This window comes from Salmo trutta, chromosome 17 (genome assembly GCF_901001165.1).
Source record: "Salmo trutta chromosome 17, fSalTru1.1, whole genome shotgun sequence".
NCBI classification, from domain to species: Eukaryota; Metazoa; Chordata; class Actinopteri; order Salmoniformes; family Salmonidae; genus Salmo; species Salmo trutta.
Window position 1 is genome coordinate 10,539,219 of NC_042973.1, and position 24,303 is coordinate 10,563,521.

The 24,303-nt window shown below is 43.9% G+C and overlaps 1 protein-coding gene across 2 annotated transcripts; it reads right to left on the reverse strand.

The window, feature by feature from the left end:
- Positions 1-12,961: 12,961 nt before the first annotated feature.
- Positions 12,962-22,680, reverse strand: dmap1 (DNA methyltransferase 1 associated protein 1). 2 transcript variants are annotated; one of them, XM_029695601.1, is made up of 11 exons: positions 22,536-22,680; positions 21,986-22,092; positions 21,700-21,791; positions 21,200-21,398; positions 20,751-20,909; positions 20,359-20,526; positions 18,812-18,997; positions 18,624-18,695; positions 17,446-17,518; positions 14,658-14,968; positions 12,962-13,750 (listed from the first exon to the last, which is right to left on the reverse strand). In XM_029695601.1, the coding sequence occupies exons 2-11, from the start codon at positions 22,079-22,081 to the stop codon at positions 13,691-13,693; spliced, it is 1,416 nt and encodes a 471-aa protein (XP_029551461.1). In that variant the 5' UTR covers positions 22,082-22,092; positions 22,536-22,680; the 3' UTR covers positions 12,962-13,690. The 2 variants fall into 2 exon arrangements, with proteins under 2 accessions (XP_029551461.1, XP_029551462.1); XM_029695602.1 differs by having other exon boundaries at positions 21,200-21,395; positions 22,536-22,679.
- Between the last annotated feature and the right edge of the window lie 1,623 nt (positions 22,681-24,303).

A 24,303-nucleotide genomic window follows, 5' to 3' on the forward strand; every position in this document is an offset into this window, starting at 1 on the left:
CTCAAGACATCAGTCAGGAAGTTAAAGCTTGGTCGCAAATGGGTTTTCCAAATGGACAATGACCCCAAGCATACTTCCAAAGTTGGGGCAAAATGGCTTAAGGACAACAAAGTCAAGGTATTGGAGTGGCCTTCACAAAGCCCTGACCTCAATCCTATAGAAAATGTGTAGGCAGAACTGAAAAAGCGTGTGAGCGCAAGGAGGCCTACAAGTTACACCAGCTCTGTCAGGAAGAATGGGCCAAAATTCACCCAACTTATTATGGGAAGCTTGTGGAAGGCTACCCGAAACGTTTGACCCAAATTAAATAATTTAAAGGCAATGCTACCAAATACTAATTGAGTGTATGTAAAGTTCTGACCCACAGGGAATGTGATGAAAGAAAAAAAAAGCTGAAATAAATAATTCTCTCTACTATTATTCTGATATTTCACATTCTTAAAATAAAATGGTGATCCTAACTGACCTAAGACAGGGAATGTTTGCTAGGATTAAATGTCAGCAATTATGAAAAACTGAGTTTAAATGTAGTTGGTGTATGTAAACTTTCGACTTCAACTGTAGGTGTTCCTCTTGTCCAGATGGGATAGGGCAGTGTGATGGCGATTGCATTGTTTGTGGACCTATTGCGGTGGTAAGCAAATTGGAGTAACAGGTAGTAACAGGTAGGGTGGAGATGATATGATCCTTTACTAGTCTCTCAGAGCACTTCATGATGACAGAAGTGAGTGCTACGGGCGATAGTCATTTAGCTCAGTTACCTTAGCTTTCTTGGGAACAGGAACAATGTTGGCCATCTTGAAGCATGTGGGGACAGCAGACTGGGATAGGGATTGATTGAATATGTCCGTAAACACACCAGCCAGCTGGTCTGCGCATGATCTGAGGATGCGGCTAGGGATGACATCTGGGCTGGCAGCCTTGCGAGGGTTAACACGTTTAAATGTTTTACTCACGTTGGCCACGGAGAAGGACAGCCCACAGTCTTTGGTAGCGGGCCGTGTCGGTGGACTGTATTGTCCTCCAAGCGAGCAAAGAAGTTGTTTAATTTGTCTGGGAGCAAGACGTCGATGTCCGCGACGGGGCTGGTTTTCTTTTTGTAATCCGTGATTGTCTGTAGACCCTGCGACATACGTCTCGTGTTTGAGCTGTTGAATTGTGACTCCACTTTGTCTCTATGATGACGCTTTGCTTGTTTGATTGCCTTACGGAGGGAATAACTACACTGTTTGTATTTGGTCATGTTTCCAGTCGCCTTGCCATGATTGTCACAATGGGTGGCTTGAGGAAGCAGGAGAGGTGGAGTCAGGCGCAGGAGACAGATGATTCCGGGAATAATACTTTTAATAAATATTCGCACGGAAAATACAAGCACGGAGTGCAGGGTGTGCAAAATCGAAGGCACCACCCTCTACGAAAGAAAACTAGGGATGCAGCCCAACAATAATTCAGTGGAAAAACACAGACCCTCACAAGCAACATCAGCCCAGACAATAAACAATCCCGCAAAACCCACAAACCTAACTAGCTAGCCTAAATACCCCTCCCCACTAACAACTAATACAAAACAGGTGCGTAACTAACCTAGACCTAACTAACAGAACGTGAAACAGAGATCAGTGGCAGCTAGGAGGCCGGCGACAACGACCGCCGAGCGCCGCCTGGCCGAGGAGGGGCGCCACCTCATGTAGGTGTCGTGACAATGATTAAATGCGTCAATCCACGGTTTCTGGTTAGGGAAGGTTTTAATAGTCACAGTGGGTACAACATCTCCTATACACTTCCTTATAAACTCGCTCACCGAGTCAGCGTATACATCAATGTTATTGACTAAGGCTACCCGGAACATATCCCAGTCCACGTGATCGAAACAATCTTGAAGCGTGGAATCCGATTTGTCAGACCAGCGTTGGATAGACCTAAGCACGGGCGCTTCCTGTTTTAGTTTCTGCCTATAGGAGGGGAGAAACAAGATGGAGTCATGGTCAGATTTGCCAAAAGGAGGGTGGGGGAGGGCCTTGTATGCATCTCTTGGGAGGTAATACGGTCAGCATTTGATTGTGAGGGATTCTAGGTCAGGTGAACAAAAGGACTTGAGTTCTTGTATGTTGTTACAATTACACCATGAGTCATTAATCATGAAACATACACCCCTGCCCTTCTTCTTACCAAAGAGATGTTTGTTCCTGTCGGCGCAATGCACTGAAAATCCCATTGGCTGTACGGACTCCGACAGCATGTCCCAAGCCAGCCATGTCTTCGTGAAACAGAGTATGTTACAATCCCGGATATCTCTTTGGAAATCAACTCTTGCCCTAATTTCGTCAACTTTGTTAACTAGGGACTGGACAATAGCGAGTAATATACTCGGAAGCGGTGGGTGGTGTGCGCACATTGAAGCCTCGCTAGAAGACCGCTCCGGCACCCTCTCATCCGGCGGTGTTGTTTTGGGTCGGCCTCAGGAATCAGTTCAAATGCCCTGGGAGGTGCAGACAGATTTGCTTTGGGAAAATGGTATTCCTGGTCGTAGTGCTGGTTGTGCTGGTAAGTTGCGTCTCTGATATCCAATAGTTCTTTCCGGCTGTATGTAATAACACTTAAGGTTTTCTAGGCTAACAATGTAAGAAATAGTACATAAAAACAAAATACTGCAGTTTCCTAAGGACTTGAAGTAAAGTTGCCATCTCTATCGGCGCCATCTTGTCAAAATGGAGAGGTAGACAGTTCCAGTGTATGAGAAGGTGACCCTATCAAACTGTCCTACACTCTATTCAGTCACAGCCTCCCAAGAGGCAGACAGTTCCAGGGGATGAGAAGTCTACTTCTAGAGTCTCTCCTTCCTCTCTCCACTCTGTTTTTGTCCTACCAGGTCTTTAGGGCATGAATGTAGGGAGACTGTTGAAAATGGACATAGGGGTTAATACTTGGCTGTAAGCAGTACTCATGACTGGGGATTGGGAATGTATTGTGTACTGTAGCCTGTGCCTTATCCATGAGCTAAAACTAGTGGAAATTACATCTCCTTCCAACTGTCTGCCTTTGGGCGATTCTTGCGTTCATACCAATCTAAGAATTCAACTAACCTTCTCTACGTTGCTGTACACTATCTCATGAAATTCAAAGTTTTTCCCTCAGAGGTGACCCACATGTACAGCTAGGAAGGTTGGAAGTCAGAATGACATTGGACAGAGACGTGGAGAATTGATAAACGGATAGACAGGCTGGTAATGTAGTCTCCTTACTGCATGAAGATTTCAAATATGATGTAATTCAATGTGCTTATCAAACAGAGATGTGGAATACATAATGTGTTAGACATGTCATTATATTCTATATTCTATCAAAGATGACAGTGGAATCCACCAACTTCAGACAAGAGCAGCCCTTTCTATGTCACTTCCTGTAATAGCTGTCTGCTTCCCAGATGAAACCTTTTTTCCTTTATAATGCTCTACTTTTGACCAGAGCCCTATCGGCCTTGATCAAAAGCAGTGCACTATAAAGGGAATAGAGCCCTATGGGCCTTGATCAAAAGCAGTGCACTATAAAGGGAATAGAGCCCTATGGGCCTTGATCAAAAGCAGTGCACTATAAAGGGAATAGAGCCCTATGGGCCTTGATCAAAAGCAGTGCACTATAAAGGGAATAGAGCCCTATGGGCCTTGATCAAAAGCAGTGCACTATAAAGGGAATAGAGCCCTATGGGCCTTGATCAAAAGCAGTGCACTATAAAGGGAATAGAGCCCTATGGGCCTTGATCAAAAGCCGTGCACTATAAAGGACATTTGGGATGCACCCGTCTCTATCGGTCCCAATCTCTGTCTTTTACCAGACGTCTGTCCCCAGTCTTACCCTGTCCTGCCGGCGCAGTCATGCCACAGTGACATATAGCTACCATTAGCCAGGACATAGTTAAATTATGATAAAACCCCTCCCACCGCTTAGGCCCTGATTAAAGGCGCAGTCCAAGGGTTGATAAAGAGATCCCATCTGCCTCCCATCACCTAACAGCCATTGCTGTTCAGTTGGTGTTTTGCCTCATGCTTTCACATCACCACCACACATGCGGACGCGCACACATAGACAACACACACAGAGACACATAGACGCACACAGAGACACATAGACGCACACAGACACACACACACACACACACACACACACACACACACACACACACACACACACACACACACACACACACACACACACACACACACACACACACACACACACACACACACACACACACACACACACACACACACACACACACACACACACACACACACTGGAGCTCATCCAGATGGATGTTCTTGGGAGAGGCAGAGGCATCCCACCTTCAACCCATTTTGGACCTGTCACACACACACATATAAACATTCAGGCACACACACTCGGGCACGCGCACACACACGCGCTCACACACACCACCTCTAAGATCACAGAAGCACGCTCTCATAGTGGCAGGTTTTATAAATGGATGAAAATAAGATATCAAATAAGCATTAAAGAAGAGAGAGGACCAGATGAGGAGAGATGGAGAAGAGGAGGAGGAGAAGGGGAGAGGATAGGAGGAGAAAGAGGAGAAAGAGGAGGAGAGGATGAGAGGAGGAGAGGAGAGGAGGAGGATAGGAGGAGAAGAGGAGAAAAGGAGAGGAGAGAAGGAAAAGAGGAGGAGAGGAGAGGAGGAGAGGAGAGGAGAAGAGGAGGAGAAAAGGAGAGGAGAGAAGGAGAGGAGAAGAGGAGAGGAGGAGAAGAGGAGAAGAGGAGAGGAGGAGGATAGGAGGAGAAAAGGAGAGGAGAGAAGGAGTGGAGAAGAGGAGAGGAGGAGAAGAGGAGAAGAGGAGGAGGATAGGAGGAGAAAAGGAGAAAAGGAGAGGAGAGAAGGAGAGGAGAAGAGAAGATGAGAGGAGGAGAAAAGGAGAGGAGAGGAGAAGAGGAGAAGAGAAGAGAATGAGAGAATGAGAGGAGAAGAGGAGAGAAGGAGAGGAGGAGGAGACGGAGAGGAGGAGAGGAGGAGGAGAGAAGGGGAGGAGGAGGTGGAGAAGAGGAGTGAAAGAGAGGAGGAGAGAAGGAGGAGAAGAGGAAAGAAGGAGAGTAGGAGAAGAGGAGGAGAGGAGGAGAGGAGGAGGAGAAGAGGAGAGAAGGAGAGAAGGATAGAAGAGGAGGAGAGGAAAGAAGGAGAGTAGGAGAAGAGGAGGAGAGGAGGAGAGGAGGAGGAGAAGAGGAGAGAAGGAGAGGAGGAGAGAAGGATAGAAGAGGAGGAGAGGAAAGAAGGAGAGTAGGAGAAGAGGAGGAGAGGAGGAGAGGAGGAGGAGAAGAGGAGAGAAGGAGAGAAGGAGAGAAGGAGAGAAGAGGAGGAGAGGAAAGCATTAATCCAATACAAGCCTAGCGCTCCACTGAATACAGGGGATAGAGAGGGTGGGAGAGAGAGAGAACAAGAATGATCACCTCTCGTCTGTGTTCCGTCAAGGGAGAAATTACACATTTACTGAGTTTTTTTCAAGCGGCAATGGGTTCCATAGATCAAAACCAATGGATTTACGAGCCAATTTTCAACATGATATATAGACACCAGGAATCCTTTTACCTGTGTTACCAGCCTCTCACCGCCTTCCATGCTCTGGGGTGAAGTTTCCCATGGGTACAGATCTAGGATCAGCTTTCCCTCCCCCAATCCTAAACTTAACCATTATTTTTATTTGACCTTAACTTAACTAGGCAAGTCAGTTAAAAACAAATTCTTATTTACAATGACGGCCTACCGGGGAACAGTGGGTTAACTGCCTTGTTCAGGGGCAGAACGACAGATTTTTACCTTGTCAGCTCAGAGATTCAATCTTGCAACGTTTCAGTTACTAGTCCAACGCTCTAACCACTAGGCTACCTGCCACCTCATTAGTGGGAAAAATGCTAAACTGAACCCAGATTAGAGGCAATTTACACATCCTCCCACTGAAAACAGCTTGTGAGTCCCTCAGATATGCTCCCTGTCCAACTATAGCAGGTTCCTCCAAATGAATAGCACATAGCCAACTAAGTTATGGTTTGCCTCTCTCTCTCTCTCTCTCTCTCTCTCTCTCTCTCTCTCTCTCTCTCTCTCTCTCTCTCTCTCTCTCTTTCTTTCTTTCTCTCTCTCTTTCTTTTTCTCTCTCTCCTCTCTCTTTTTCTTTCTCTCTCTCTCTTTTTCTCTCTCTCTCTCTCTCTCTCTCTCTCTCTCTCTCTCTCTCTCTCTCTCTCTCTCTCTCTCTCTCTCTCTCACTCTCTCTCTCACTCTCTCTCCTTCTGTCATTCAAAATAATATATTCTAGATGGATGAGTAAAAATAAAGGCAATGGACACTGAATCAAACATGTTGGACACTGAATCAAACATGTTGGACACTGAAACAAACAATATTTTGACACTCTAACATACTAATTTGACAATGGTTTCGCACACAGCAGTCAAAAGTACCAGTCAAAAGTTTGGACACATCTACTCATCCAAGGGTTTTTCTTTATTTTTACAATTTTCTACTTTGTAGAATAATAGTGAAGACATCAAAACTATGAAATAACACATATGGAATCATGTAGTAACCAAAAAAGTGTTAACAAATCAAAATATATTTTAGATTCTTCAAATTAGCCACCCTTTGCCTTGATGACAGCTTTGCACTGGGTCTTTACTAGTCCTGTATAGACATCTTCAGCGTGGGCATTTATTTTTTTTTGCATCCATTTTCCTCAATCCCTCCTTTGAGAAAAATTGGAACTGGAATTAAAATCCTTCTTCACTTCCTCAATTGACTTAATTTAAATGAAATTGAGTGAATATCCGTGGCTAAACTCCCTCCTCTTTCTGGCTGAGGGGGCTACTCTTCGTTTGGGCGAGCTGAAGTCTCCAATCACCAGTTCTGCATCCAGGTGCCATCGACCAGCACCAAGTGCTCTCCAGAGAATTGCCACTTGGCTTTGTGGATATAGGATATACACTGAGTACAAAACATTAGGAACACCTGCTCTTTCCTTGACATAGACTGACCAGGTGCATCCAGGTAAAAGCTATGATCCCTTGTTGATGTCACCTGTTAAATCCACTTCAATCAGTGTAGTTGAAGGGGAGGAGACAGGTAAAAGAAGGATTTTTAAGCCTTGAGACATAGATTGTGTATGTGTGCCATTCAGAGGGTGAATGGTCAAGACAAAAGATTTAAGCCCCTTTGAATGGGGTATGATAGTAGGTGCCAGGCGCACTGGTTTGCTTGTGTCAAGAACTGCAACGCTGCTGGGTTTTTCACGCTCAACAGTTTCCTGCGTGTATCAAGAATGGTCCACCACCCAAAGGACATCCAGCCAACTTGACACAACTGTGGGAAGCATTGGACTCAACATCAAATCAAATCAAAGTTTATTTGTCACGTGCGCTGAATACAACAGGTATACAATACAACCTTACAGTGAAATGCTTACTTACAGGCCTTAAAAAGGTTAACCAATAGTGCAAAAAATTGTATTAGGTGAACAATAGGTAAGTAAAGAAATAAAACAACAGTAAAAGACAGGCTATAAACAGTAGCGAGGCTATAAAAGTAGCGAGGCTACATACAGACACCGGTTAGTCAGGCTGATTGAGGTAGTATGTACATGTAGATATGGTTAAAGTAACTATGCATATATGATGAACAGAGAGTAGCAGTAGCGTAAAAGAGGGGTTGGCGGGTGGTGGGACACAATGCAGATAGCCCGGTTAGCCAATATGCGGGAGCACTGGTTGGTCGGGCCAATTGAGGTAGTATGTACATGAATGTATAGTTAAAGTGACTAATGATAGTTGGACCAGCATCCCTGTGGAAAGCTTTCAACACCTTGTAGTAAATCCCTCGACAAATTGAGGCGGTTCTGAGGGCAAAAGAGGGTGAAACTCTGTATTAAGAAAGGTGTTCCTAATGTTTTTTACAGTATGACGTAACACCTTGTTCCTGGCCGGGTTCCATACTGTATGTGCTGTAGACTACTCTTCTATCATTAAACACTACAGTATGGAAACAGACTACCTCGTTGGTAGCTTTCAAGGGTGATCCAAATCTATTCGATTCTAATCAGGTCATTCCATCAACAAATGGAAACCTTGGCACTGTAAGGTTCTATCTAACATTTTGGTATAATATGTGTTATTTACATAGTTGCTCTTTAGGTGGTCCTTCACATGTGAGATAAGTCAGATTTGTGAAAAAGTACATTTACGACGACAAAAAAGAATATTCTGAAAGTCGTTTCTGCGCAAACACCTTTGAACTTGGTGCTATAAGGTTGTATCTGCAATCCAATCACACAATGCTGGGTTGTCAATAAACAAATAACTGTATGTAAGGTGATGTACTTATTGAATCATGAAGAGGAAGACATCTCAAAACAGTTCTGAGATCTGGGACTTGAAAAATACTCCTCATCTCAAAAGCATACATTCAGCAAATAGACCCTTATAGTCTCAAATCCTTGATTATTCATATCATAGATTCTGGTCCTCTTTTGCAATTACTTTCATTTTTTTAATCCACTTTTTCAGAAGAATGGCCATAACTTAAGTTATGTATGGCAAAACAAATATATACAGGTGCCTTATATTATTTTTATCAGATTATGAAATTACAGGTTGCCTATAGTGCAGTGGTTCCTGGGACACCTGGGGGTACTTGGCCTATCCACAGGGGGTACATGAGAAGACTCATGGTAAAATGCACATGAGGGGGTACATCAGGGGTACTCTGGACAGAGCAAAATTCAGTTGGTAGAGTGGTAGAGTGGTAGAGTAGCCAAAAAAGGTTGTGAACCACTGCTATAGTGTGCTCCCCAGACTGCACCCCAATCCCCGTTGGCACACAGCTCGAAAATCTCCTCAAATGATTCACTTTCTAGGGACAAGAAAATGATCATCCATAAGCTATAACAACACAATAATACATTTTATATATTTTTTCTAGTAAGCATAGGTTTCTATATAGGCTGTAAACTGAAGTGAATATTCCTATTCGATAACCACCATTTACATTACATTTACATTTTAATCATTTAGCAGACGCTCTTATCCAGAGCGACTTACAGTATTGAATGCATACATTTCATACATTTAAAAAAATATACATATTTTAGTTATTTTAACTTTTTTTTTTTTTTCCTGTGCTGGCCCCCCGTGGGAATCGAACCCACAACCCTGGCGTTGCAAACACCATGCTCTACCAACTGAGCCACAGGGAAGGCCCTGTAGCTGTGGCGTGCATGGGCTACAGGCAGAAGTCTTCACGCTTTTTTATGTATTTCAGAACTGCAGTTTCCTCTGCTTGGAGCAACAGTGAAGTGGGCAGGGTAGTACGGATTTCTTCTCTTGCATCTGCAAGCAGAGTCTGAACATCAGACAGGATGGCATTGTCTCCCTCAATCCGTGTAATGGCTACTGCTATAGGTTTCAGGAGTTTCAGGCTGCTTACCACTCTCTCCCTAAATACATCATCCAAGAGGATCCTCTTGATGGGGCTGGCCCTATCGGCAGACTGTGACATGGCCATTTCTTGGAGACTCCTTCCCCTCCAGGAGACTGTCAAACATGATGACAACACCACCCAAATGAGTGAAGCTTCAATGTGGTGCTCTTATTCTTCTCACTTTGCTTGGTGAGGTAGATTGGTGCTATAAGTTGATGACCCTTTACATACCTAACCATTTCCTTGCCTCTCTTGTACAGTCGTGGCCAAAAGTTTTGAGAATGACACAAATATTAATTTTCACAGTTTGTATGATGGCAATTTGTATATACCGTAAATGAAGCCCTACGTTTTGAATGTACAGTATTCATGGACGCCAAGGGAAGTTAGGTTTCCCCCAAAAATGTATCAATAAAAAAATACAAAAACATATACAATAATTAATCTTTCGTCTCTCTGTGTTTCATAATTTTCCTTCAATTCACAAGAGGCTGAATGTATCTCACTGGAGAAAGCATCTGAGTGTCTGTATATGTGTAGCCAATCTATCTGATGCTGTCTGGTCAAAAATAGTATGACATTGTTGCCGCCCGTAGCATAGAACTCAAGGGAAGCCAGCGAGCATTTGACCTTCCTTGATAAGAAAAGTATAAAATAATAGCCAATCAGCGTTGAGCTAAACTGAATGAGCTCAACTGTGAATGGTCCTGGCGCACCAAGAAAAAGTGTCAAGGGAAGCCAGATGGGATTTGGCTTCTCACCAATGATATCACATTGAGTGCACAACGACATTGACAGAAAAAAACGGGAATTGTTGCATCTTGTTGTGTTGTTGTCCTCCGGTGGCTAGCTAGCTAGCAAACATTTCACCTTTCCTAAATTAGCGGAGATAGGGAATAGGGAATGGGCTCGTGGTTTTACTTAATTCTCCTTACTGGCCAATGATTATAACGGCGATTCTGATCCAACCATAAATTCATACATTGTGCCCCTGGCCTGAGAGGATGGAAGTTCAATATGTAGTTAGATGTAGTAGGAAGTTAGGCTAGCGAGCAAGCATGGAATCGCTCTGAAAGTGATCCAAACGATAGCTCTCGTTATTGTTCTCCACTCTTTTTGTAGTTATCGTTGTAGTGTGAACGCTCCTCATCAGTTGAATTATCGTTATAGTTATTGTCCTTGGTGTGGACGGCCCTTTAGAGCCTGCTTAAGGCCCAGTGGATAGGCATTGCTGTTTTTGTCTTTTTCTATATCAATACGAAAACCTCCATGGGAGGGGTGTTTCACTAAAATTACAAACTTAACACATTTTATTGATAGTTAGCTAGTAGTTTACTGACTTTGGGTGTCAGAGACCAGAAAAATATATCGGTTTACTCATCCAGAACTAAGCTTTAGCAATGTTGCTAGTTCTCCATAGGATATAGTGTATTTTAGTGAACTATCGCTTTAACAAATGTGTGATGAACATTAATTAATATACACTCAGTGGCCAGTTTATTATGTACACCCCCCCATTCACGAAAATGATTTGTTCCTACAGACAGTGAGTCACATGGCCGTGACTTGCTATATAAACAGTCAGACAGGCATCGAGACGCAAATCCGACCATCACCCCTGGTGAGACAAAACCACGACTCGTCAGTGAATAGAACTTTTTGCCAGTCCTGTCTGGTCCAGCGACGGTGGGTTTGTGCCCAGAGGCGATGTTGTTGCCGGTGATGTCTGGTGAGGACCTGCCTTACAACAGGCCTACAAGCCCTCAGTCCAGCCTCTCTCAGCCTATTGCGGACAGTCTGAGCACTGATGGAGGGATTGTGCATTCCTGGTGTAACTCGGGCAGTTGTTGTTGCCATCCTGTACCAGTCCCAGAGGTGTGATGTTTGGATGTGCCGATCCTGTGCAGGTGTTGTTACACGTGGTCTGCCACTGCGAGGACGATCAGCTGTCTGTCCTGTCTCCCTGTAGAGCGGTCTTAGGCGTCTCACAGTACAGACATTGCAATTTATTGCCCTGGCCACATCAGCAGTCCTCATGCCTCCTTGCAGCATGCCTAAGGCACGTTCACGCAGATGAGCATAGACCTTGGGCATCTTTCTTTTGGTGTTTTTCAGTCAGTAGAAAGGCCCCTTGAGTGTCCTAAGTTTTCATAACTGTGACCTAATTGCCTACCATCTGTAAGCTGTTAGTGTCTTAACAACCGTTCCACATGTGCATGTTCATTAATTGTTTATGGTTCCTCGAACAAGCATGGGAAACAGTGTTTAAACCCTTTACAATGAAGATCTGTGAAGTTATTTGGATTTTTTTTACGAATTATCTTTGAAAGACAGGGTCCTGAAAAAGAGACGTTTCATTTTTTGCTGAGTTTATGATCTCTGTGGTTACTGTTCACTGAGGATAACTCAGATGTTATCTACATGGATGTATGATCTCTGTGGTAGCTTGTATCTGGACAGGGTGAGCTCAATTACTCTGTTTTGTTGTCTTCTTAGGAATTCTGTCTTACTTACTTTGGCTTCATCCCCCACACAAGCTCTTAGATGTGCTGACACCCTTTGGAGACTGGGTCTTGGTGGTCAGGTTATGTGCTGACACCCTGTGGAGACTGGGTCTTGGTGGTCAGGTTACTCGTTGACACCCTTTGGAGACTGGGTCTTGGTGGTCAGGTTATGCGCTGACACCGTGTGGAGACTGGGTCTTGGTGGTCAGGTTATGCGCTGACACCGTGTGGAGACTGGGTCTTGGTGGTCAGGTTATGCGCTGACACCGTGTGGAGACTGGGTCTTGGTGGTCAGGTTATGCGCTGACACCGTGTGGAGAGTGGGTCTTGGTGGTCAGGTTATGTGCTGACACCCTGTGGAGATTGGGCTTTGGTGGTCAGGTTATTCTGTAAACTTGGTATCATTTGATTGGTCAAAAGGTGGTTGGTTTTGGGTTAAAAGGTTACACCTTCAGATGTTATATTAACAATTAAATGCCTTTTGTTCTCTATCTTACCCTGTATCCTGCCCATGGAGGAAGGTTATGACTCATTTGAATTTCCTAGACTTTTAGGCCTCAGGCCTAGTCAGCATCTCCTTGTTCATGCCTTGTCCTGTAAGTTAACTTTAGGATCTATATTCTTGGAATAATGCCTTGTAATGCTATGTAACTGAAGCTTCCTGCCTTGTATGTGAATACATTCAGTGTTAAAATATCTGCCTTTCATCTAGACAATTGTCAGACCAATTCTTCCGTGTCAGTGTCAACTCATTGCCTAACGCTGGCTTATTTTAATCTTTATGGAGTCAAACATTTAAATAGGCTAATTACTTCATCTTATTACAAGTTGCATGTGAAGTATTTACCCCCACATGTTAAATATTACTGCCCACTACAGTCCTACCTTTCAGGGTAGAGTTTGCCTGGTGATTTTGGCAGAGTCAGACTGATTCTAGCATGAGTTACATACAGGTACTATGCTAGCCGTGAGATATTAGCACACAAGACCATTTGAAAAAACAAAGATGTTTATTGAATGGGTAATGGAGCAGATTGCTTTCCTCTCTTTTCAGACAGTGAGGACAACAGTCCATCTTAGCCTGTTCAAACTCTCCCACAAGCTAAATCTTTTGACTCATCTGAGTAAGGAAGTGTCACTTTCACCGCAATGACAGGGCGAGCCGCCAACTAAGAGGTAAGACACAAAACTACACAGCCCAGGTAACAAAACGGCATGATGAGAAACAAAAAGACAGAGGTCCCACCCCCCTGCCCCAATCTCAAATAGGCGTTTCTCTCCCCATGGCTCAATTAGCTCACTCTGGCTATTTACAGTTTATCTGGCCTCATCTCAGCCTGGGCGAAGGAGGGAGAGGAGTAATGAAATGGGATGTCAGCCGTTGTCTCTGCCATGATAGGCTGGGGGGGGGGGGGTCCATTGGCTATAAAGGGAATGTGGTGGGGGGTATTATTCCTGTGTATCAGTCGTATTTAGAGGTGTGTGTGATGGAGGGGGGGGGACGAGGCCTGGTTGTTTGTTATTTGTCAGAGGGGTGGATGTGATGGGGGGGACAAGGCTTGGTTGTTATTTGTCAGAGGGGTGGATGTGATGGATGACTCTCCCCCCCCCCCCCATCTCCAGCATTCTGTTCTGTGGGCCACTCAACCGAGGCCAGGGTGGCTGTGACCTCATCCACTCTCCTCTCCTCCACGGTCCCATAAAACACCAGGGCTTGACGTTACGGCTTCTTCACCTTCTTGATGGACGAGGAGCTGGATGCGGATTCTCTGCGTTTACGCTGGAAAGACACACAAAACAAATGCACCAAACGCTGTCAGCCATTGGTCCAGAACATGTATGAACCTGCATAATTTCACATTAAACTATGAGAATACTAAGAACTGTGCCCATTGGAACATTTTCTAAATGTATTCAGCTAACTCCTGTTAATACAGCAGGGTCGTGTATTCATTAGGATACACTATCAAAACAACGAAAATATGCATTTCTTATTGGACAAGTTTAGCAGGGATGCAAACTGGCGAGGGTTCAAAAAGATGACACAAACATCCCTGCTATGGAGAAATGCAGGTTGGAACAAATTAAACAACAAAAGAATATGATCTATATGATCAGTCTCTGTGTGTAAAATAAAAAGTGGTTAATATGAACCTAACTCACAAATGTAAAGAAAGCAATCCAATGTTATTTGTGGCCTAGACTTTACTGCAAATGACACTCAAGTCTTGAGAAAGAAGGCCTTTATAATAGAACACTTGTGACCACACACACATCTAAATATTGCACTTGGGGAAAAAAACATCTTAAAGTAGCAATAGAATGAACCAAACAGGCATTCTATTTTTGCTGTATTATAGTGGCCACTATTGATAGATCAAGAGCACAAGGCTACATGTGTGCAAAAATAACGTTCACTGAGTAAAATAAAGTAGAATCCAGCCAGTAGTGATCCAAACCCCGCCTCCTCTCCCCTCCCAAACTTTTCTCATCGGATCTACACGAATCACGCGTTTTGCATCCCTGGTTCAGGTAGTCCCTCCCGTGTCGGTCTGTTTAATTCCGTTTCAAATCATATCAAATTTTATTTGTCACATGTGTCGAATACAACAGGTGTAGACCTTACCGTCAAATGCTTACTTTGGTGCCTAATGGTTTTTGTGAGTGGGGTGGGCTGAGAGACTTACTGAGTTGGGGGTGAGCGGAGCTCCCACCACATCGATGATCTGCTCCTTGGCCTCGCCCTTGATGTCGTCTGGGCCGGGCCAGGCGGGCACCTCGGGGCCCCCAGGGGCCTCTAGTCCTCCTCCTCCTGGGGGCCCGACGGGGACCCCCCCTCCTCCTCCAGCCTTCAGCAGGGCCTCGTAGCGGTGGCGTAGCATCTGTTGTTCGTACTCACAGTTACCGTGGGCCTGCTTCAGCTCATAGACCAGCACCAGGTCACTGCGCAACTCGTTGAACATCTGGACTATCTCCTCTGTGGGCATGGGGTTCAGGTCTACACAGAGAGAGCAGCGTAGGGAAAGATGAAACACACACAGATAGGAAATATCCCACTAACCACTGTACGAGGCCCACAATGCATTGGCAGTAACCAAACGGTTTGCCTTGTTTTACTTGAACTACATGGACAAATCAACTCAAAGGATATTTAAGTCCAACTATCTAGTCAAAGTGCCTCGGTCTGTGTTTGCTCTATTTTATATTTCACCTTTATTTAACCAGGTAGGCCAGTTGAGAACAAGTTCTCATTTACAACAGCGACCTGGCCAAGATAAAGCAAAGCAGTGCGACACAAACAACACAGAGCTACACATGGAATAAACAAACATGCAGTCAATAACACAATAGAAAAGTCTATATACAGTGTGAGCAAATGAGGTAAGGCAATAAATAGGCCATAGTGGCAAAATAATTACAATTTAGCAATTAAACACTGGAGTGATAGATGTGCAGAAGATGAATGTGCAAGTAGAGATACTGGGGTGCAAAGGAGCAAAATAAATAAATAAATACAGTATGGGGCTGAGGTAGTTGGATGGGCTGTTTACAGATGGGCTATGTACAGGTGCAGTGATCTGTGAGCTGCTCTGACAGCTGGTGCTTAAAGATAGAGAGGGAGATATTTATACTGGAATGGTAAATGTTATTACCAGACCTGGGTTTAAATGTTACCCTGAACAAAAATATAAATGCAACATGTACAGTGTTGGTCCCACGTTTCATAAAATAAATAAAAGATTGTATAAATGTTCCATATGCACAAAAAGTGTCTCTCAAATGTTGTGCACAAATTTGTTTATATCCCTGTTAGTGAGCACTTTTCTTTGGCAAGATAATCCATCCACCTGACAGGTGTGGCATATCAAGAAGCTGATTAAACAGCACGATCATTACACAGGTTCACCTTGCGCTGGAAACTATAAAAGGCCACTAGTTGAGGGAGTGCGCAATTGGCATGCTGACTTTAGGAATGTCCACCAGAGCTGTGCCAGAGAATTTAAATGTTGCATTTCTCTACCATAAGCCGCCTCCAACGTCATTTTAGAATTTGGCAGTACGTCCAACTGGCCTCAATCGTAGACCACGCCAGCCCAGGACCTCCACCTCCAGATACTTCACCTGCGGGATCGGACAGCTGATGAAACTGTGGGTTTGCACAAAGAATTTCTGCAAACTGTCAGAAACCATTTCAGGGAAGCTCATCTGCGTGTCATTGTCCTCACCAGGGTCTTGACCTGACTGTTCATCATCGTAACCGACTTCAGTGGGCAAAATGCTCACCTTCGATGGCCACTGGCACGGATGAATCCCGATTTCAATTGTAACGGGCGAGCGGTTTGCTGCTGTCAGTGTCCCATGGTGGCGGTGGGGTTATGGTATGGGCAGGTATAAGCTACGGACAACGAGCACAATTGGATTGTCGTGCCATTCATTCGCCGACATCACCTTATGTTTCAGCATGATAATGCACAGTCCCATGTGGCAAGGATCGGTACACAATTCCTGGAAGATGAAATTGTCCCAATTCTTCCATGGCCTGCATACTCACCAGACATGCTCTGGATCGACGTGTACGACAGCGTGTTCCAGTTTCTGCCAATATGCAGCAACTTCGCACAGCCATTGAAGAGGAGTGGGACAACATGCCACAATCAACAGCCTGATCAACTCTATGCGAAGGAGATGTGTCGCGCTGCATGAAGCAAATGGTGGTCACACCAGATACTGACTGGTTTTCGGATCAACGCCACCTACCTTTTTTTACAGTATCTGTGACCAACAGATGGAATATCTGTATTCCCAGTCATGTGAATTACATAGATTAGGACCTAATGAATTCATTTCAATTGACTGATTTCCTTATCTGAACTGTAACTCAGTAAAATCTTTGAAATTGTTGCGTTTATATTTTGTTCAGTGTTTTTAGGTATTTCAATTACATTCAAAGTCATTTGGAAGTAAGTACTTGGATCTATTTTCTTTGAAAAAAACAGTTTTTCATAATACTCAAATACACCCGCATGCCTTTAACCCAGACCGGTTTGGTATTTGAAATAATGTATTTGATTCGGAACACATTATTTGGGGGGGGGGGGCAGGAAGCCTTGTGGTTAGAGCTTTGGGCCAGTAACCGAAAGGTTGCTGGATCGAATCCCCGAGCTGACAAGGTAAAAATCTGCCGTTCTGCCCCTGAACAAGGCAGTTAACCCACTGTTCCCCGGTAGGTCGTCATTGTAAATAATATTTTTTTCTTAAAACTGACTTGCCTAGTTAAATAAAAGGTTAGATTAAAAAAAATATATATATTTTTTTAAATACTCTAATACACAGAAAATAAGTATTTCAATAACAAATAATACACATATTTTAACCCAGGTCTGGTTGTTTGTGTGAGTCAGACAGTGCCTTGGTTTGCTGTTTAACATTTATGCTGAGGAGATTATGGTAGGTATTATGCCTAACTGAACTCACCCACTTCCCTCTCTGTCAGGATCTGGTCAATGGCCTTGATCTTCTTCTGGCCTACCGAGCTCGGCAGCTTCATCTGTAACACACACAGAAAATAATACTTTGGGCTGTATGGGGATAAACATCCTCACCTCTGGCGGTTAATTCGTTTGAAATGCACTTCAGCGGGGCTGGTCAAAATGCTTCAATCTGCCCCAGTTTATTTGACATTATCTGTGGAGCACTCCACTCCTTTACCCACAATGCATTTTACATAGAGAGCAGCAGCTCCCCATTAGTCATGGAGATGAATAAGACCCCTCTGCTACATCCTACAGATATTAGCGTGCCGCTAATGGCATAAATCATGGTTTTGCTAATGAGCGCAAGGGCTAGGTCCCAAATTGCCCCCTATTCACTAGGGCTGGGAATTGCCACGGACCTCACAATACGATATTATCACGGTACTTAGGTGCTGATACGATATGTATTGCGATTTTATATGCATTGCGATTCGATAATGATTCAATGTTCCAAACATATTGCTCTCTATATGTCTGCTGCAGAGAGACAGGAGAGAGCATGAGAAAATGTGTTTATCAGTCATTAAAATAAAAGTGCTGAAAACATGTTGGGTCACTATTTAAAAAGAAGATGGAGAACAAACTATAGGATGAAGTTTTGGTGCAGGTACAGCCGACTCGCGCTAGCTAACACTGGAACTAAATAAATGATCCTTTTAAAATGGAGCGTTAGTGGAGTTTCCAAAAACACCTCAAATGGTGTTCCGATGGGAGTTCTTTACGGTGTTCCAAATGGGAGTTCTTTACGGTGTTCCAAATGGGAGTTCTTTACGGTGTTTTAATGAGAGTTCTTTACGGTGTTTTAATGAGAGTTCTTTACGGTGTTCTAATGAGAGTTCTTTACGGTGTTCTAATGAGAGTTCTTTACGGTGTTCTAATGAGAGTTCTTTACGGTGTTTATGGAGTTTCAATGGGAGTGCTTTATGGTGTTCCAATGAGATTTCTTTATGGTGTTTCAAATGGGAGTTCTTTATGGTGTTTCAAATGGGAGTTCTTTATGGTGTTTCAAAGCTGAGGTCCTACGGTGATATTTGGAGGGGGAACCATCTAAGCAAACCAATATACAATTCCTATACAGATCATGTGTGACTAATAATTTTAGTGCATGGCCATGCTTACCCTCTGGCTGCGCAGCGTGACTCCAGCTGATTTGAAGTCAGGGAATTTGATGCCTGCCGTCTCAGGAACAGTCTGTTGTGGACAGACAGGGAGACAGTAGAGAGGTGAGCACAGAGACAAGACAAACAAGCAGGGTGGCATCAGGTTCCTCATTAAGGGATTGGGCGAATGGGAGAGTGTTTGTATACCGGTTTCTCCATCTCTCGTTTCAGCGGGAGCTTCTTCTTGGTAGCCTTGCGCTCGGCACGTCTCATCTCTGTGTTGGTGTCTGCTGCTGTGATGAGCTTCTGCAGGTCCTGGGCCTTCTTCTCACGATCCTTCTTCCTGCTCTCCATCTTCCGCAGCTCCTGCATCAGATATTCCTCTTCTGCCACCTTCAGGGCAAAAGGGGGAAGTGCAACATGAGCAGGGGATTAAAACAGAAGAATGAGTTACCAATAATATAATTAAGCAATAATGCTCGACAAGGCCTGAGGAGTACCTGGACACAACCCTTAGCCTTGGTATAGTGGCCATATATCACAAACCCCCGAGGTGCCTTACTGCTATTATAAACTGGTTACCAACATAATGAGAACAGTTCAAACAAATGTTGTATGACATCAGCCAATCAGCATTCAGGTCTTGAAACAACCAGCTTATAATGGTCTGTGACCTCTGGACATACATTAAAGACCTTCACAGCTTGATAGATGCAAATCTCTCTTGGTCACATGGTCTGTTTCTAGTAGGAAATACTTCAGACATTGAACTGGATTCGATGAAATTGTTAATGTGTGCCCTAACTGCTGCCAAAAAGGCAATTGTTTTTTTTAAAGTGGTTTGAGCCAAATACTTCTACAAAAACTTATTGGAGAACTTATTCTTATTCTGTAGCTACAAAAACTCTAGTGGGCTGGTCAGAGGCCATCTCCATCATCAAAGACCTGGGTTAGCTAACTGCTGTTTCAACCCCTTCTTGGTCATGGTTTGTTGTTGTGGTAGTCTGACAGCTATCTCATTTGATTGGCACTGATAAACCCCCCCCCCTTAATTCAAAAAATATATATAACACTAAAATAATTTAGGCCTATGCCATATAGCCACCCTTCTGTCCAAATACAATTCTGTCTAAATTGTATTTAACTAGGCAAGTCAGTTAAGGACAAATTATTATTTACAATGATGGCCTAAGAACAGTGGGTTAACTGCCTTGTTCAGGGACAGAATGACAGATTTTTACCTTGTCAGCTCGGGGATTCGATCTAGCAACCTTTCGGTTACTGGCCCAACGCTCTTACCACTAGGCTACCTAATGAGTGCATTGTCTTAGTTTATGCGATCCTAGTGAGAATCTAACCCACGACCCTGCCAAACTCCGTCCAGGAGTTAGACACCAGATACATTATAGGAATCAAAGGCTGAAAGTAGTTGCACCTCAAAGGGATAGTGAACGATTTGGGCAAATAAGCCCTTTTTCTACTTTAACCCAGAGTCAGATGAACTCATGGAAACCATGAAATTGCTCAGTAGTATTCGCGCAATAGCTGTACCCTTAGACTTCTAGTAATTGGTGTATGCTAGTTAGCAATGGTTCGCAAATCTACTTTCAACTTCCTTCAAACTGCACACAGAGACATAAAAATGGTAACCATGATTTATTTTGACTATGGGTAAGTAGACAACTATTATCTTGGTCTAACCCTTTAACCTTCAACACTAACAGTGGAATTGTTTTTGGGGAGGTGCTGCTAACCTGATCAGGCGTGCGGTTGAATAATCTCTCCAGCTGCTCTTTCCTGCGCCTCTCGTGACCCGCGTCAAATACGTACATCTTGGGCTCTGTCCCTGTTGCAGCGCGGACCTTGGTCAGCTTACCGCAAATGTTGTAGTAACGTTCCTTCAGGTCCTCCGTTGACCGTTTCTGAAAGTACAAATACAGAAATGTTTCCGGCAGGTACAATAATCATGGGAAGACATTATATTTCACGATGCATCACATTCAAATATTTGCCACCCAAAAAGTCCAATATTCTAAATGTTTCGAAATACTTGAATCCTTCTTTTCTGTATTGTGATTTGTGGATTCAAATGATGTATTTAAAATGTGTGTGTGTGTAATGTCAGTCATAGATATAGCCTCCTCACTCTGTATTGCTGATGGTCGTAGCGGTCGTGGACGACGATGAAGCGCAGGTCAAAGCGCTTGCACAGGTCAAACAGGTGGTCCGTCTCCGCCTTGGTCCAGCCGTCATCATGGAGATACATCTGGTACTCCTGCTCCGAGTACACTGGCACCTGCACTGCCTAGGGAGGAGGAGACGGAGAGAGATTTTTGCAATTGCTTTGGCAATAAAGCCCCTTTGAATTGAAAGAGAGCGAGACGGGTGGTCACAGGGAGGGAGAGAGAGGGAGGGAAGGGGTATAGAGTGAGGGAGGTAGAGAGAGATGGAGAAAGAGATGGAGAGAGAGAGAGGGAGATAGAGGATGGAGTGAGGGAGATGGAGGGTGAGAGATGTGTGAGACCGACAGTGATGAAGTGAACAATAAAGAGATAAAAACAATGAGAGACAGCGGAGAGAATCCTCTCTCCTTACCTTGTTGAAGCGGGCGAAGGGGTAGTCCTTGCCTTCCTCTGCCATGCGTCTCCAGTGGTGGAAGACGGCTCCGTCTCGGCGGGCTGGGTTTGTGAAGGGCATCCATTTCCAGGGTCGCACCCGCTTACAGCCCAACTTGGCCTTCACTGTCCGGTAGCCCTGAGTAGTGTCACTGGGCAGCAGGGGGGGTGCATCTCTGCTGAGAGACAAGTGGTGGTCAGAATACTAATTCAGTGACACGCCCTATTAAACGCAGCAATACAGAAATTAAATCACAAGTAAATACCCTTTTATGAGAGATCAGTGTTCACGTAAATCTAATTTTATTGGTCACATACACATATTTAGTAGATGTTATGGCAGATGTAGCGAAATGCTTGTGTTCCTAGCTCCAACAGTGCAGAAGTATCTAACAACTCAAAAGTAAAAGAATGGAGCATGTTCAGCCCAAGAGGCAGGGCAGCCAGACAGAGGGAGTTTGGGTCAAACAGGGTTCCTACTTCTTGTCTGAGTAGAGCAGGGCGTACACCTCTCTGTGCATCCCCTCTGGTCTCTTGAAGGTCAACGTTTCAGTTGTTTTCTTGGCCTTTTTCTGTAATGTGGGGGATTAAGGTTGAGTGCAGATCATCAATTGTGCAATTTAGATGTAAACGATAGAATGTCAGTTGATAGGCTTCTGCTAATGAAACTCAACAATGGACAGTTGGGACACAGTAAGTTGTTCCACACAAGCCACTCTCACACACCATCAACAGACAGGTCGTGACCAGAGGGCATCATTCTTACCTTCTCGGAGTTAATGAAATCCTTCTTACTGATCGGACCATCATTGTCCCCTCCGGCCAACTCCAGAATATCTCTCACATCGGCACCAGCTGCCATGATGACGTGTGCTGTAAAGAATAGTTACTCTGTATTTGTATTCTGTCATTGTGTGTCAAATGTTTGTCATTGTCTGATAGCTCACCTAACTATCAAGCTACATACCGTACGTTCTTGGCTAGACATGGCAAGCAGAGCTAGCAAGCAATGTAGCTAGCTAATCTCTTTGCAGAGGCTACTACTCGGGCTTTGCAGAAAGCCAACGTTAGCGGTCTGTAATTTATGGATTAATTATTTAGTTAACATACGTATTAGGTGTATTCAAAGAGGATACCTGTATTTTGTGTCGACAATTTAGCTAGTTAATGCGTCGCTCACGTTGACTAGTTAACGTTAGCTTTCAAGCAAATATGTTAAGCTAGCCGGCTTTAGCAAACGTTGCCGCGCTAAAGCCCAGCAGGGACATAGCTAGTTATGGAATACTTCATTTTCAACGTAACGTTTTACCGTTTACCTTTTTGGTGAATCCACGCGTCTGTTTGTGTCTATTTAAAGCAAATATTCTGTGAAAGTATAAAAATTGGCTAGCTAGCTAACCGGCTAACAACAAGATATAATCAACAAGCTTGTGTTCAGCGGAAACAGGAAGTGATTCTTCTTCGCCAGTAAAGCCGCTTCTGTAATACGTTTGTCGCCACCTACTGATGTGGAGGGGGTGAACTTGGAACTAAATGATTTAACCCCATTTTTATGTTTCTATTTATTTCACCTTTATTTAACCAGGTAAGCCAGTTGAGAACCAGTTCTCATTTACAACTGCGACATGGCCAAGATAAGGCAAAGCAGTGCAACACAAACAACAACACAGAGTTACACATGGAATAAACAAATGTACAGTCAATAACACAATAGAAAAGTCTATATACAGTGTGTGCAAATGAAGTAAGATTAGGGAGGTAAGGTAATAAATAGGCCGTAGTGGCGAAATAATTACAATTTAGCAAATAAACACTGGAGTGATAGATGTGCAGATAAATCATTGATATAAATGATATGACACAACTTGTGCCATATGTGGTCATATATAAGACATGAATACATGTAGAGAAGCAACATGTTAACTGCTTCATTAAAATCATTATTAAAAACAAGTTTATTATTGTTCTGAACATGCCCCACATTTTCCAAAGTACATTGAAATTGGAATGATACTGTGTCGCCTGGAAGAAACATTCAGAAAATGATTGGATGGGTTAACAACAAAGATTACATAAAATTAAAATTTTGAGTGAATTGCTTTCTTATACTTGAATACAGATTAATTCAACATCAAAAATGAAAAATAACACTTTTTTTGTAACCTGTCCACTCTATTTTCTCATCTTCCTCATCCTCTACTTCCTGTTCATTCTGCTTGATCTCAGTGGTGTACTCATACTGAACCACCACACGGTAGGAGAACTGGTCTGAGTGGCACGGGTAGGCCTGGACCGCACTTCTGTTGACTGGGATTTTGACTCAGCCAACAGTGAAATCCTGGACATGGAATATATACTCCCCTTCACACATCAGGACAACCTTGTTGAGGTAACGGATGCCATCCTGGTATTCTTTGGGCAGCTCCCTGTTATTCTGGGCAGTTTGCGAGACCATTGGCAGCATTGCACAGTGGAAATAGTTGTTTGAGCATTCATGGTTGTGGATATACACCCTGGTATACCAGTTTAGCTTTTTAAACAGGGCAAAATAAGCACTGTTGTGCACAGGGGTGTTGAAGGAGGCACTGAGTCATGGCTTGCCAGTGTAGATCCTGGGTGTGTATTCCACTTTTTTATGGAGGAGGTACCCAAGCAGCATCCGGAAGGGCAGCACATTGAACTGAATGCCCTGCAACATGCCGGCATTATACAGCTCTAGTTGGTCCATGTACAGTTTAGACTTAGCTTTGAGGTTGAAAACATTTTCAGCAGCGATCATGGGAAAAGGGATGCAGTCCAAAACGGCCATCTGGTCTTCGTGGGTGGATGAGTTACCCTGATCCAACACCCAGTCCTCCAAACCTTTTAGCAAGAAGGCCTCCTCTGGCACTACCACGTCTGAACGGGCCAGAAGGGCCTTTACTGTGCCCAGGCCAAGACCAGTCCAGGCTGGGGAATGGCTCAGTGACTTACAGTTCTAGGCAAGGTAGCGCAGACAGGTTTCCTGCAGAACTGGGTTGCCTGTACAGACGGAGTGCTCGTACAGAGAGGTCTAGGTCTGGAAGGAGGAATCCTCTGGGAGCA